Here is a 16,038-nt window from a genome sequence, read left to right as displayed (position 1 = left end):
CTGGGGAAGGGTCTGGAGCACAAGTCCTGTGAGGAACGGCTGAGGGAGCTGGGGGTGTTTAGCCTGGAGAAAAGGAGACTCTGGGGAGCCTTATCACTCTGGAACCACCTGAAAGGAGGCTGAGCCAGGTGGGGATCGGCCTCTTCTCCCAGGCAATAAGCGACAGGACACGGTCCCAAACTGCACCAGGCTTTGGTGGGACAGTTGGAGGAATTCCTCCCCAGAAAAGGCGATTGCACACTGGAATGGACTGCTGTCATGAGTGAGTGTGTTAAGCTTGCTCAAACAACCACCACACCTGCTCAGCATGGTGGTGGAATCAGTGTCCCTGGAGGTGTTTAAGGAAAGGCTGGATGTAGCACTTAGTGCCATGGTCTAGCTTACAAGGTGGTGTTTGGTCATAAGTTGGACTTGATGATCTTGCAGGTCTTTTCCAGACTGATTCTGTTACTCTAGAAGCTAATTGCTTGCTATGTTTGTGAGAATTCATTCTTTCTGTGGTTGGTCCCAGTTAAAGTATAGGAATAATGCAGATTCTTCCCCAGACACAGTGAGAAATGCTGCCCTATGAATTGAGTTTGAGCTAAACTTCTGTTGTGGTTTGTGAGCAGTGGAATTGGAAGCCAAATGAAGCAACAGTTTATATTAATAATGTGTTTTGGTAATGTCTGTAATAGAGGGGGGGTTTATTAGTTATAATTCAGTCATTTAAGCCTATCCCACAAATAAAGTAGAACCTCTGTAGAGGGAAGAAGCAAGCAATTTTTTTGTGATTTTATGTTTCGTGAGTTCTGTTTACTTCAAATTCCCCCTTAATGCCACAGTGGCAATAATGGTATTAATATTCCAGTTTGATTTACATTCTGCATGCATATTCTGAAGAGAGTCATAATATTATCTCAGAATAGGTTTTCCAGTTATTATGCTATTATACTGGGACATCAGTTGCAGAGGAATGGATAGGCTCAGAACAAGTGGCCCAGGAGCTGATGTACAGCAGAAGTGCTGTAAGCAGTACTTGTGTACTCGTGGTAGTGTGGCCTTTTTCCCAGTGGACTGAAATGAAAAATTTCTCAAGCTCTTTTGCTTTTAGAACATGTAGGTTTGAAGTGGCCAAATATAAAGAAAGGCAAAACAGTAGGTTTGGAACAAGCACTATCACTTTTATCAATAAAATTATTGATTTATATATTTCTGGAGTCTAGTGTAATCTTTTTTTTTTTTTTTTTTTTTTTTTTTTTTTTTTTTGTCCAATGTACAGGTCTACTTGTTTATTCTGAGCCTTTGGAAAATCATTGTGGCATTTAGAAAAGAAAATACCCTTAGGTGCTGGATTTTCTGATACTGCTGGAATACTGAGGGATTGTGGTTTACAGCAGTCACAATGAGGCGAAGCTCAAGTATTGCTGGAAGCAGCAGTCGACAATCTATGATGGCACTGAGAGTGCAGGACAACAACAAGATGGGTCTTCAGACACCTCAGATGTAAGTCTGGCTGGTCATGTTGCTAAAAATAAGTATATAAAACTAATTCTGAAGAGATTGATCATAGTGTGTTTGAGTGTGTGAGTAGCAACTGAAGAAAAAAATTTGAATAGTGAGAAGAAGGCTCCTTACAGCAAGGATGTTTGCACAAGTGCTCCAGTTTTGCAAAAATACTTGCTTTAACCTTTTTGTGTACCTGTGTCATGTTTCAAATGGTAACATTTTGTTACACCTTTCTTAGGAGGTGTCTGGATGCATCAGTTGACCTTTTTGGGATGTTGCTGGGATGAAGGTGTTTAGGAATATATGTGTGTGTATAGCTCTTGTATGAGCAAAAGATGAATTGGTAGAAGCAGTCACTTGAATCCTTCTCTCTGCTCCTCAGGAAGGACAGAAGCACCTTTGGGAAGCTGAGCATGAGCAAACCTACATCTGGAGCTTCAGAAAGAAAAGTCAGCTGTTTTGGGAACAGGTATGGATAGCTTTCGTTCTCTGCACTGTAAGTCAAAACAAAAATGGTCCTCTGTAATTTTGGCATTTTTCTTTCTTGACAGATTTTCATTATAGGGAATAATGGATCTGAGGCAAGCAGACCTTCAGGTCTGCCTTCCTCCAGTCCTTGCTAACTAAACAATAATACTGTGGAGCAGGAACTGCTTTGGGAGCTTTATTGGGTTTTTTTTCCTTTTGGGAATAATGCGCACTGCAGACCTTAAGAGTATTTCAATATGTTTTCTTGTTTAAGGAAGAATGTTAATATCTGAAGTATACTCTGTGTTAGTTTCCTTTCTCTAAGATACAAACCTTCCAAAAATCTATAAACTTTCTGCTTAGCTCATGACTTTCTGTGTTGTGGGTATCTTCTTGATAGCAAGCCAATGTTGCTGGGGTCTATTCCTTTTAAATATTCCTTGAATATTTTAGATTTTATTTACAGTCTCAAATATGATTTTTTCATCTTTGGGGGTATTTTTCTGCTCTCTGAAAGTTTATTTCTTTCAATAAAATGAAGAAAGTATTCATCTAGGATGCAGAAATCCCTTTGTTGTACATGTGGCATTGTGGCTTCCAGGTTGATGTTTTTCCAATGACCTTAAATGAAGAGAAAACTTCATGTATCACTTTGTATACCAAATGCAAAGAAAACATAAAGATAGCAGTTGTTGTGACTTAAACATGAAGAGAGTTCTTCTTTCTATGCTTTGTCACAAGACCTGTATTTATTGTCTGTCCCTAGAGCGAGTGGGGCTGGAGGGTCACGCAGCAGCCAGTACGGTGTGTTTGGGACAGAAAAGATAAAGGATCCCAGGCCCCTTCATGACAAGGCATTCATCCAACAATGTATCAAAAAACTTTGTGAGGTAACATATTAATTTATTCTGCATCTATGTTATGAGGTGTAAAATGTGCTAATCAAAATGGTTATTTCCCTTGGTTTCAACTGTAAATTTTATTTAGTGACTGGTATTCCATGTTTCTTTTGCACAGTTCCTTGTTGAGAATGCTTATGCCCACAATGTTTCCATGAAATCGCTACAATCTCCATCAGTTAAGGACTTTTTAAAGATCTTCACCTTTATCTATAAATTCCTCTGCCCTTCTTATGAACTGCCTGACTCAAAATTTGAAGAGGAAATTCCCAAAGTTTTTAAAGACCTTGGGTAAGATGATTATTGTTAGTCTCCTGGGCTGAATAGATATGCTATAGCTGGAAATTTAAAAGCTAAGAATTCTGCATTGATAGTTGGGGGGAATGAATAGGTTTATTTATTCAGATGAGACTCTAAAAGTACAATGTTGTGATTGTTTTGTTTCACTTTTGTTTAACTCTAGGTTTACTCTCTGATTTTCAGCATCTGCTATACATTTTATATTTGAATTTGCAGAACTATAAGCTCTTGGAATCTTGCTTTGTCATGTAAAATTTAATTGATTATTTGTATAGAACTTTGAAAGACAAGGCACGATTTTCTTTTACAGACCTTTCTGTTCATTTTGTTAGAATCTAAGAACTAAAATTTTCAGAATTTTGGATCAAGACAATTTAATTTTAGTTTAAACAAATTTAATTTAGCTTAAAATATGTTTTCCTGCCATTTTTCTCATTCTGCTTTCAAAGCAGAATGTGGAAATAACAAAAATTACTGTTGAGGGGAGAAAAACACTAAGTAGCTGAGTGGTTTATTGCTGAATTTGTTCAGTGTTTGAAATCATTAATGCCCCAACACTTTCTTGGAAAGAAAATCCTCTGCCTATTGATAACTGAATTTTCAGTCTCATTAAAAAATAAAAAAAATTTAAAAAAGGGAATGTACACCCATGATGGTGTCAGAGTGCCAGGGCTCCTTAAATGTAGGTGCAAATCTTTTTCGTACACTTCTCAGCATTTTAATAAAATTTTGTTTTAATCTATAACATTTGAAACTGCTGACATAGCTTGAAATGTTGAAAAGGATTACACTCTGCTGCACCAAGGGTGTAATTATGGATAAAATGACTAATTCTGACAAGTCACTTGAAGTTTTGGGAGTTCGAGGAGCATCTGGATGACACTCTTGATCATATGGTTTAGATGTAGGCAGTCCTATGAGGAGCAGGGAGTTGGATTTGTTGATCCTTACAGGTCCCTTTCATGATATTCTATGAATCACAAAATGAGAAACCCATGATAATTGAATAAAATCATGCTCTAAGAACCCAACTTATTTCCTTTGAAGTACAGTAGAATTGAGTTTGTTCTTCCTTCTGTGCTTTCATCTACATATAAAAATGCGCTGCTTTATTTTCAAAATGTGGTGGTTTGTTTTCATCACTGTCTGCCACAGCTATTAAAAATGTATCTTCTTTGGCCTTACAGGTACCCCTTTGCTCTGTCAAAAAGCTCCATGTACACTGTGGGAGCACCACATACCTGGCCTCAGATTGTGGCAGCTTTGGTTTGGTTAATTGATTGTGTCAAGGTAATGTTTGTCTTAAGATAAATATTTTCACTTTCCAGGCTGGAATGTTTGTTTCAATACAGATTTAGTACATATTTTCTACAAATCTCTTTGTTTAACATATATGTAAACATAGATCTTCTCAGCTGTCATCTGGGAGCTGACCCTTAGCCTTATGTTTTAGTAACTTTTAAAGTGAGCTTTTCATGTTATATTGTGATAGTTTTTTTTCTTTAAATGTGTGCACTGGATAAATGTATAAAAAAAGGTGGTGAAAAGCTGATCTGTACATACATTAAACGTGAGAAGTTAATGAGTATAATCACTGAATAGAACGTGTATCTCCAGTAGAGATGTTGTGACATCTGCCATTCTCTCCTAAATTTGAAACCTAAGGATGGAATTTTCAATTGAAATTATTCAAATGTCCTGTGATTCTGATACAGAGTGGCGAGTTTTCAGTTTGGGTGGGGTGTTTTTATTTAATTTTAGTTTTGTTTGGTTTGCTTGGGTTTTTAGTAGTGGTAACTGTTGTTGCTACCAGCTCAGGTCTGAGCAAAATTTGGCATCTGTGACAGAAGTTGACCACTGCTGAATTGAGCACCCATGAAAACCCTGTCCTCTTTTGCTCAAAAGACACAAGACAATTTGGCAATGTTGACTGTCTAGTTCATGCCTCTTTACCTGTGTGTTTAGTCAACTCAGCACAGGCATATTCCATCCTGCTTGCTGAAATCCTCATCCAGTGTTACTTTGCTTCTTTTCATGAAAACCAATATGGAAACTAATGGATGCCTTCATATTTGCTCTTTGTGTGTGCACCTCTGCTTTTCAGCTGTACAATGCGATCAGGGAAAATGCACCATCATTTGATGACAGACAGAGCTGGGGAGGAGAGACAGATGATGGAATTGTACATAATAAGGTACCATAAAAAGGAATTTAGAATCAGAATTCCTCAAGTGGATTTTGCCATGTGCTGTAACAACACAATTTAATTACAGTTTAGATTGTTGTTTCATGTATTTATAGATTCTGTTTCCTTTTATATTCACAATGCTTTCTAGGAAGTAGAGTAACATTATATAAAAACCTGATCAACTATTTCCTGAGCAGGTATCATAATCAGTCTATTGGTACAGACTGGGTATTAAACAAAATATTCTCCTTATTTTATATTCACCTTATTCTCCAAGTATATACTGTTCTCCTTTGTGGAGAAAGGGCATCATTATGCTGTTTATTGTTTTAGTAAAGTTTCTGATATATTTTCCTTTAGCACGCAAGACTTCTGAGGTTAACTGCAGTTCAGTGTAAAGACAGTGACTTAATTCTAAATATAGTGACTTGTGCCAATATCTACTGAGTTTACTATGTAAAAATTCATTGTAGTTTTATTTCTGAGCCAAAAAATAGGGTGGCAGTATAATTCGAGCTCTTAATCCAACAGCTTGCTTTCTTTTTAATTTATGGATTATTAGTACTACTCAGATTTAACTCAGTGTTAAATCACAGCAGGTGTTTGGAGGGGGCTGCATTATAAGCTAAAACATTTAATTAGAAATTGCAAAAATCAAGTAAAATCATAATTTTGGACTAAGGTTACAACATGATGGTTGGCAAGTAAAAATGCTTTTAAACTAAATACGTTCTTCTACATTGGCACTTATGCATATATATATATATATAGATACAAAATTCACAATACTGGTGTAATTACTTCTGAAGCATCTGTGACTTAGTGTCTAGCAAATTCTTTTTGGGTAACCTTTCTTTAATTCTAAATAAGAGTACTTTGAGATCTGCAGATCTGAATTTTAATGGTCATATTTATAGAAAAGGTCTGTTAAACAGACCTGCAGTTTCCATAAACTAGCCTGAGAGAATCAAATGCATCAAGATGAAAAATTCTTAAATATTCTACATACAATCTTTGTTAAATATCTTTGTTAAAAATACAGTACTTCCATACCCTTCTTAGTGTGAATTATAGCTGTCTCCTTCTGCCTGAATATATAATCTGTTGACATTCTGTGTTCAAAGGGAGGAAAAAAGTTTAATTTTACAAAAGTGCAATCGAAGCATTAAAGATATTTTTGATGTCTGTTTAATCCCACTGATTGAGTAGCTTTAGACTATCCAGATAATTTACAGGCCTTGGAATGGTTGAAACGAAAGATTTCTAAATTGTTTTCAGCTTTTCATGGACTACTGTGTGAAGTGCTATGATCTTTTCATGAAAGGGAGAGATACCTTTGAAGAGTTGGATGCTGAAGTGCAGTCGAAATTAAGTAAGTTTTCAAATTTTAAGTATTCAATTGTGTTACTGGTTTCTTTTCTCCTAGCATCAGTTTGTTCAGTTTACAAGTGAAAGTGATCTAAGGGAGTCTGAAATACCTAAGTATGTTTCAGTAACTTCAACTTAATGCTCTCTTTTTTATATATATTTTTAGCAGTACAGATGGATAGGTCATGATCTGCTATCAGCTGTAGCTGTGTCACCTGATTTTTTAATGTCTTTGTCACAGAAAACCAGTATGCAATTCTTCAGATGTGAACTCCATCTATGCAGATGACTCTTGTTTCTGTCTGGCAAAGTTAACAATTAAAAAAAAAGAAAACTATTTTCAGAGGATGCACAGCTGATGAGGAAGTTCAGCTTTTGAAAGATCTGAAAGCAGTCTGCAGGAGTTCCAAACTCTATTGTGAGGGTTCTGTATGTGATTCAGCATGCACCTGTGTTTGTCTTCAGGGAGGTAGAAAATTATTAGGTTTTTTTGACTCACTCATTTCACCACCTGCAGAAATACAATGTGAGAACAAGGAAGAAAAACATTTCTTACTTTCTTTGCTCTCCTATGAAAAGCCAGACTAAGGGGCCCTTTGTTTGCAAACTGGAGCCATCAGTTGGAGAGGAAACAAGATACCTCACTGTTACTGGATATTGGGAAAAAATAATCATCCCATTTTTTGGCAAAGCCAAATTCAGTAAGGGAAAAGATGTCTCAAGAAGCAAGGAAGTATATGGATAAGAAAGAGGTTGTTAAATAAGTTTGATTTGTTCTAGCTTCACAAGGTAGTCCTGACTTGTATACTCTCCTGTGATGTGGGCTGTATGAGAGTTTGGAAACCCTTCCCTCTTGGGAGTGACTTTGACATGAGGACTCTTTGTGACATGAGGACTGAGAAACCCATTTCTCTTCTTGTTTGTTCTGGGGTTTTTGCCTGGTTACATTTTAATGAAAGGTTTTTCTTATAGGTTTCTTGATTGTTTTTAGTTATTTCTTTAGTGTAAAATAATTATCCAGATAATGGGTATTTACTGTGCTGAAGCTCAAGTTCAGATACTCAAAATAGGTGGTGCTATTGAGATAAATTTGTAACTCCACTCTCTCTTCTGCTCTCCCACAGAGGATTTATTTAATATAGATCCATTCCAGATGGAAAGTTTAGCAGCTGAGAACAAAAGACTTCAAGAAGAGATTGCAAGACTAGAGAAAGAAAAGGAAAGTGAGCCGGTTAGTAAATTGTGTCTGTTTACATGGTGGAGTTTAATTTTATAATATTGACCATTTCTGATGAAGATACTTATTATACATAACAAATGGAAAAATTTCAGTGCTTTGAGATTTTAATTAGGCCAGATTTTTACAGACTCTATACCATTATAGAACAAGGCTGTGTTTTTCTGTGGAATCTTCAGTAACTATTTGTTTGGTAATGTGCAGGTATTTACAGGTAATAAGGTCTTATATTGACTGAAATATCAATAAAATACTTGAACCAAATTTTTTAATATAAATTTCAACATTATTTTTTTCAAATGTGTTGGTATTCAAATATGGGATTCAGTGGTAACAAATATATTTTATGGAAAATACTTTGCTTGAAAAGCTGGGTTCTGCTTTTAATACATCCTGAGTTTAAAGATGGGTTAGTGGCTGTGCAGGTGGCAAATTGAAATTCCTGCCAACTGTGCAAAATGTGCTGAGTTTATTCCCGGCTTTCCATGCCCCTGTTTCATCTGCCCTCCATATATTATTAGAGTTAAGTTGTGGACTACCTGTAGTAAGAATTGTCTAAAGCAGTGTCTGATGCAAATGAGAGACTTAATGCTGAAATGCAAGAATCTTTTTGGCCTTCTTTGCTGTTATTTTAAAGGTGTCTTGACTTGACTTAGCTGTCACAGTGATAAAAAATTATTAAAGTTCTTTAGTTTTATATTTGTGCTATTGATATTGATCAATTACTCTACTGTCTTATCTGGAAAGTGAAGTCATTGTTTTATATTTATCTAAGAGTGGTTGTTCTTTTCACCCATTTCCTAGGATCGTAGAGTAACGCTACGAAACGTGAAATCATCTCTTCAAGCAGATGTCCAGAAATACCAGGCTTATTTGGCTAATCTGGAATCTCATATATCCATCCTTGATCAAAAACTGGAAAGTGTTAATGATGAAGTTGAGACAGCAGGTAAGGAGGACTTGACCCAGTCAGGACAGTGAAGCTAGAAATAGTCTTCAAGTAATTGTACTTCTCAGCTTGAGAGCAGAGCGAGATACTTGGAGTAGGATGATGCTACAAATAAACTTTCCAGAATGGATTGCTTATAAAGATTTTTTTTTTTGTCTAATAGCTCTCTGTACACTGGAGTAATGGAATGGTAATGTTATCTAATAATTATGTTATTTACTCATACAATACAGAGGTGAGGTTTATGTATATAGGCTGGTATTTTATGTCCATTTCACAAATGTTTTATGAACTTAGAAATTGAAGTAGAAGCCATGAAGCAGGAGAATGCCCGGCTCCGGCACATCTTAGATAACCAGAAGTACTCAGCTGCGGACATTGAGAGAATAAATCACGAGAGAAATGAGCTGCAGCAAACCATTAACAAGCTGACTAAGGAGCTGGAAGCAGAAGAACATCAGCTGTGGAATGAAGAGCTAAAATATGCTAGGAATAAAGAGGCGGTATGTGAAAACCCCACTACACTCAGAGGTGGCTGCCAGTTTTCATCATGCAAGCTTAAAATTGGAGTCTTGATAATTTCTTTCCTAAATAATCTAACACCACCACAATACATATATCTAACCAGGCAAAACTGACAAGAATGGCCTCTGTTTACATTATCTCTGAAAAATGTTGCACTTTTTTCCCTTTTTCTGTTTTGCACTTGATGGAAATGTACTTTTTTCTGTATCATAAGCGATGTGTCTAGAATATGAAGCATGGTAAGCTGTCACTGCTATAGCATTAAGAGTTTTGATAACATTAGCATGCCATTACTTTGATAACACAAGAAATTACAGGCTAATGTTAATATTTCAGAGCAAGGAAGTAAGGCAAAACTAGTGAATTTGAATCAATAGCTTTGCATACATTTAGGCCTGATTAGTTCTTTGTGCAGCAGTTGTAACATCTTTCAAGGGCCAAGTTCAATCCCTTCAAACAGAATGAAAAGATATAGTCGTGTAAGTGATGGGATTTAAAGGTTCTGCTTTGCCAATTGGAAAGAAAAAATTTCAAATATATTTGGTAGGGTTACCCTTTATCAAGCACTTCTATTAACTTAAATCCTCAGGTGCAAGTATGAAGCACATAAAACTGGAAAAAGAACCCCTGGGTTCTTTAAGGTTTGCATTTAATAGCACTCATTAATTAGAAATTAAAGCATTTAATAAGCTTTGTTTAAAGGCATGGTCAAGTTAGTTTGTTGTTAGGATGTGTGGCTGTGTAGCATTTCCTGTCAAAACTAATGAGAGAAGGCATATTGACCTTATGACTGATCATTTGTTTAGTATTATTTTCCAGCACGTTTTTAGTTCCCCATCAGCTAATTCTCAAAAACTTGAGGCAGGAAAAATTATGGCAGATGAATATGGAAAACCACAGGTGAAACCATTCAGTGTTCTCAGCCACAGACACTAAGAAACCTCAGTGTGCAAACTCTGAAAGAATCATAAAACTGTACCTAATGCAGCAAACTGCTGGACTGGCATTGCATACAGCTCTTGAATACTGTGGGGTAACAAGGAATTAAGGCTACAGAGAGCAACTCAGGAACTTGTGTAAAGTACTGTATGAATACTTCTTGCAAAGCTTTTCACTTGTATCTCTTTCTATGATTCGTGCCCTTTTCTCCTCTGAGCAGATCGAAATGCAACTGGCAGAGTATCATAGACTGGCTCGAAAGCTGAAATTAATTCCAGTAAGTGCTGAGAATTCCAAAGGCCACGACTTTGAGATTCAGTTTAATCCTGAGTCAGGACCAAATTGCCTAGTCAAATACAGAACTCAGATCAAGGTAAGTAGAATCAATCACTGAAGGCTTTAGATACCACTCACAAAAAAAATGTGTTTCTTTGGGAATGCTGGGAAGGTCTCTCAATCTCACAATGAAATGTCATTGAAAAGCTTGTGTGATGAGTCACCATAATGACATTGTAGTATGTGAAAGAAATTTGGTATTGGAGAATATAGTAACTTAAAAAAAATAAAAGGGAAAGATGTACTGGGGTGCATCTTGGTTCAAATAAGCAAATTGCATTTGTTGGATCCTCTTGTATGCATATTACAGGCTCCCCTCATGGAGATCATCAACGAGACTGAGGAAGAAATTAGTAGAGCCACTCAACGGAAAATTACTTTGGAAGATACTTTGGAACAGGTGAGTTAGTTAATGAAAATTAACACTGAGATACCAACCCTAAAGCTGTATCTGCTGCTTTCATTCAGCCTTTTGCATGGCTAAAGTGTGGTGTGGTGTGGTAGGTTGGTTTTTTGGATTGGTTGGAGTTTTCTGAGGACAAGCAGAGGGGGAGAAGCTGTGAGAAAACTGCTTTAATTGTCATGAAACCTAGAAGATTTTCTATGAATTTGGGTCTTTGTTGGTTGAAATATTGTGTATTCCCTGAATTAAAGTTTATGTAGCTTACATATATTAGACCATAAACATTGGAAGCATTTGTTTCTAATAAATTGCTCATTCCAGTTGATTGTGTGGCTTACCATCACTGACAAATTGTCGTCAGGAAGAATTTTAGTAATAATGGATTTGGGATAGATTGAAAGAAGGAGAATTTTATTTCCTCATTCTTTTACCTTTACCTCAGTTTTTATTGCTGAGCATCATGTTATGTGGTATGGAATGTCCTCTTGGCCAGCTGGCCTGGTTTTGCACCTTCCCAGTCTGTTGCCTATCCCTACCCTACTCAGTGAGGGGCCCTGGGAGGGATAGAAAGCCTTGGAATGCTGTGTTAGCACTATTCAGCAGTAGCCAAAACTTTGGTGTGTTACCACACTGTTTAGCACCTTATCCAAAACGAAGCATAACATAGGCTGCTATGAAGAAAGATAATACCATCCCAACCTAGCTAGGTTTAATTGTTTAACCTGTTCAACCAGATGTGGTTTGTGGTGGCATGGATTTTTATGTTGGAATTCTTTTTGAACCATATTTCCTTGGTTATGTTTTCATCCTAGGTGAATGTAATGCTAGAGGACAAGAAACGCAGTGTGAAAATGCTGACAGAAGAAGCTGAAAAGCTGGATGACCTTTACCAGCAGAAGCTTAAGGTAGAACTTCTTACAGTTTGATGACAACTTATCTTTAATGATACCCTTATCCTTAATTTTTGTATTTACAGCTAAATTTTTGGGTTGCATTTTGTTTGGGCTTCTGCCTTTGCCTTCTTCCCTTCCTCTTACAGGATTTTTTCATTATTTTCAGAAAAGTGATTTGACTGCTACCTTAACTGAATTTCTTGTAAGAGAATCTGGCATCATACTGTAGCAGATCCTGTAAATCATAAATTACTGCATCCAGTAATAAAAGCAGCAACAATCATCTGACATCAGGATGTCTTTGGGGATGTGCTTGAAGGAAATTTTAGGATTAACAGAATCTGTCTTGTCTAATCAATTTGTATATAATAAATACATTTACAGTTTTTAGTAAACATGTTTAATCAGCTTCTGTAAAAACTAAGGAAAACATTGATTGACCAACAAGCATGTGAAATTGTTTTAATGATCTCAAACTGTTGCTTCCTTTAGCTTCCTTTCCCAGCACAGGAGCAGTCCCTATCCTTTTCCCTACTTGCAGTTCAGTAACAAAACATAACCCTCTCTGTTAACAACTGAGTGGCTATTTTGGTACCTCCCAACTTCTCTGACAACACTGCTTTAGTGGGGCTGTGGTGCCCTGCAGAAAAATGTTCTTTGAACTATGCCAGTGTTTACCATATATGCTCCTGTAAATCCAAATTCCTGTGCTATAGCCATGAAACAGGGCTATTTCACTGCTAATACCTGCTGAGGCAGGTGTATATATAGATATATAAAGGCAATTAATTTAGTTTATATTTTTCAAAACCACATGACATTTAGCTTTTGATCTGTGCTCTTGCATATACTTTTCTCTAAAGTTAAGCTCATAAAATACACACTTGCCGCCAGATGCTTATAATAAGGCATAGTCATGTAATTCCTCTTCTAATTTTTAAAATGCTGTTTGTAAGTCTTAAGTATTAAAATTATTTTTGAAGGATGATGTTTCAGTAATCTACCAAAATTGCATGTTGAGTTGACGTCAGAATTTTGTTTGGTTTTGTGGACTGTATAGCATCAACAGTGTCATTCTCCTTGAAGAGATGATTATTTGGAATTGTATTCTCTTTCAAACAAAAAAAAAACTATTTTCTTACTCAAATGTGGTTGTATTTTTTAACCTAGAAACAGTTATTCATGATGTGCCATTTCTAAGCTATTTAGACTATCTAAACAACACTTTTTGATTTTAACTCTGAAGGGAAAGTAGCTGCAAGACAGGCCTTTAAATACGGTTAAAGGAATAAAGAGATGGTTAGGCTTATTCTGGGATGGGGATGATACAGAAAACAGCTGAAACTTTAGGTTTGGGAGGGATGTCCTTGGTTTTTGTTTTTTTTTTTTCAGTTCTGAACTTGGAGCTACTTGTGTGAATTTTGAATTCAAGCATTAGGATATAATCAGGTAGTAGAAAGAAGAAAAATAATCCAAATTATACCTGAGAAAGGTCTTTTTTCTTCTCCTTTCCTTATGACTATAGGAGATAGAAGAGGAAGAGCAGAAATGTGCAAATGAACTGGAATCATTAAAGAAGCATAAGCAGTTACTTGAGAGTGGTGTCTATGAAGGGCTCAGTGAAGCCACAAATGAATTGCATGATCTCCAAAGACAGTAAGGCTCCTAACTTCCATGTCTGCCTTGTTTATTTTGGTTTTTAAGGATAAAGATATTCTCTTGAATGTAACATAAAGCTGTTTCAGCAGGTATCCATCTCAGTGTATTAATTTCACAAGTTAACAACTGAAAGATGTTTCTCCTCAACAGTATTTTGCAAAAATATTTGTCTGCTGTATCAGAACTCCTGTTTTCCATGTAAGGGGTTTTTTAAGTTGAGTATTAATATATTTGTAACTTGGTTCAAATTAATACTAATGGAAAAAATATGGCTAAACGTGATGATAAATCAGACTTGAAGTGATTGTTTTAAATGTCAGGAATTCTCTAATTATGGACATGACCTTCTGAGTATCTTTACCTTTTAGATATCAAGTCGTTTTGCAAACAACAACAGAAGAGAAGAGAAAAATTGGTGCTAACTTGAGTCGTCTTATAGAAACAGTTGCTACTCATATAGCATCTATAGTGGTAAGCTAAAATTTGATATTCAGAACTAAATCTCTCTAGAGACATTTGCAGTTAAACACTTGGAAATTAGAGCTTACTCTTTCTGAGAAAGTATCAGTTATTTAGCTGCTGCACCGAGTCCATGGATTCTAGTTAAATTTTCTGACAAAACCTTTGGTGTAAATAATCAGAATTGATTGTTAAGTTTCAGCAGCAGTAACATCCTGTCAGGTTAAACTTGTTTCTGATAGATGTCTTTCAGGAAAGTGTTTGATTGAAATTAGTTAACCTGTGCAATTACTGCTTAAAATGCTTTAGCAGAATCAGTAAAATACAGACCATGACAGAGCTACTAAAGTTTTCTGTATCTCTTTTCTAGAAATACCTTGATGAACAGAATGCGAGAATTTACAGAGATGATGAAGAATTCATGCCTGAAGATCTATTGTCAAACTTGACCAGCATCCTAGACAGTTATAAAAAGAAGGCTGAAAGTGTCTAATCACTAGAAAGATGAAGATAAAAATGTTGCATTTCTGAAGCGCTAGTAGGGGGCCTTCTAAAGGAATGGGTACTTAGCTGTGTTTAGCACTGAAACTGATTTTAAGTGGAAGGAAGGAATTGTTTGTTTTGTTGACACAAATACATTTAAGAATTAAACAATATATTAGCATTTTCTTAAATGCTTTGCTCAGACTTTGTACTTTCAATAGCATATGTATGTGTTTAGGGCACACACATCACAGACAGTTCACATCCTTCCCCAAGCCTTATTTTACTAGCAAGACTAAATGTAAATGTCTGCCTCTTGCTTGTTCAGTTACTTATGAAACTGCACAGAGACACCTCTTACATGAGTAAAAAATCAAAACATCTTTTGAAAAGATTAGTCTTGTATAGCAGCCTTGTAAATAATCTAGAAAAAGAAACTCAGTAGTTTGAAAACCAAGCTTTGTCATTAGCTGCTCATACTCCCAGATGAAACTTCACTGAACTTCTTGAATAAATGTACCAGAGAAAGCTCTAAATAGGACATCATATGAATTAGTATATCTAATCACTTGTAGGTTTGGTGTGTGTTAGATACATCAAAATGGTCTAAAATGTCTGTATTCTTGTTAGGCCAGTTGGACAAACTTTGATATTTCCTCAGGAAAGTAACAGTAAAATTAGTGCATGGGCAGCTCTGGTCCAAATACTTTAAAGAAAATGGATCAATGCTATGTGAAAGTAGTATTTTTATCTATTCTGTGTATTATTTTGTGTTAAAAAATAAATAAATAAAGCCCGGCATTCATATCTTGGATAGTTTGTGGTGGTATTTCCTATTAAAAGCATTGAAGTATTTGAGTGTTGTTTTTATAGGTCAAACATTCAAATATACAAAGATAAAAACAATTTTGCAGTTACTTAAAGGCATTTAGCAGCTGATAGATAAAGAAAGCTGCTCCTTAATTCTACAATATTTGAATGCAACACGGATCCCTAGGATATACAACCAAACTTGAGTTAGACCCCATCTAAACACAGACTGAATTGTCTAATTCTAGGCTATTTTTGCAGAATGAGTTTAACACTCAGTTGTTCTTAACATAGTGCATGAATCTTCTGGCCCTGGTACAAGTATTTTGTTTCAGATATGATAATGATGACATTATTTAAGCTTCTAATTTTCTGTTCTTTTTTATACTCCAGAATTCTAATTTGACAGCTGGAAAAGTCTTCCAACAGCTGGGAAGTTTTTATGCTTTCTTTTGTTGTCTTCTTTTCTCTTATCTCTACAGACTTACTTTTTGTCTTGTGTAACAAATGAGTCTTTACTACATCCCAGCTCCTTCTCTTTAGAAGTTTTGTCCTTTTGTGATCTCTTTAATACTTTTGTTATCTAAAGTGAGGTAGCAATCTAATGGAGCAAAACTGAGCTGTTGATGAGAGC

General features: G+C 35.9%; 1 protein-coding gene across 1 annotated transcript; it reads left to right on the top strand.

The window, feature by feature from the left end:
* Nucleotides 1-1,269: 1,269 nt before the first annotated feature.
* Nucleotides 1,270-15,139, top strand: NDC80 (NDC80 kinetochore complex component). The gene is made up of 16 exons (XM_054643563.2): nt 1,270-1,485; nt 1,871-1,957; nt 2,723-2,846; nt 2,974-3,146; nt 4,343-4,445; nt 5,260-5,349; nt 6,622-6,715; nt 7,836-7,942; nt 8,753-8,897; nt 9,195-9,400; nt 10,582-10,734; nt 11,008-11,097; nt 11,913-12,005; nt 13,519-13,649; nt 14,021-14,123; nt 14,482-15,139. The coding sequence occupies exons 1-16, from the start codon at nt 1,385-1,387 to the stop codon at nt 14,602-14,604; spliced, it is 1,923 nt and encodes a 640-aa protein (XP_054499538.2). The 5' UTR covers nt 1,270-1,384; the 3' UTR covers nt 14,605-15,139.
* Nucleotides 15,140-16,038: the final 899 nt, after the last annotated feature.

Source organism: Agelaius phoeniceus, chromosome 1 (genome assembly GCF_051311805.1).
Source record: "Agelaius phoeniceus isolate bAgePho1 chromosome 1, bAgePho1.hap1, whole genome shotgun sequence".
Classification (NCBI taxonomy): domain Eukaryota; kingdom Metazoa; phylum Chordata; class Aves; order Passeriformes; family Icteridae; genus Agelaius; species Agelaius phoeniceus.
The sequence above is the reverse complement of the archived record's forward strand: the minus strand, read 5'-3'. Positions and strand labels throughout refer to the sequence as shown.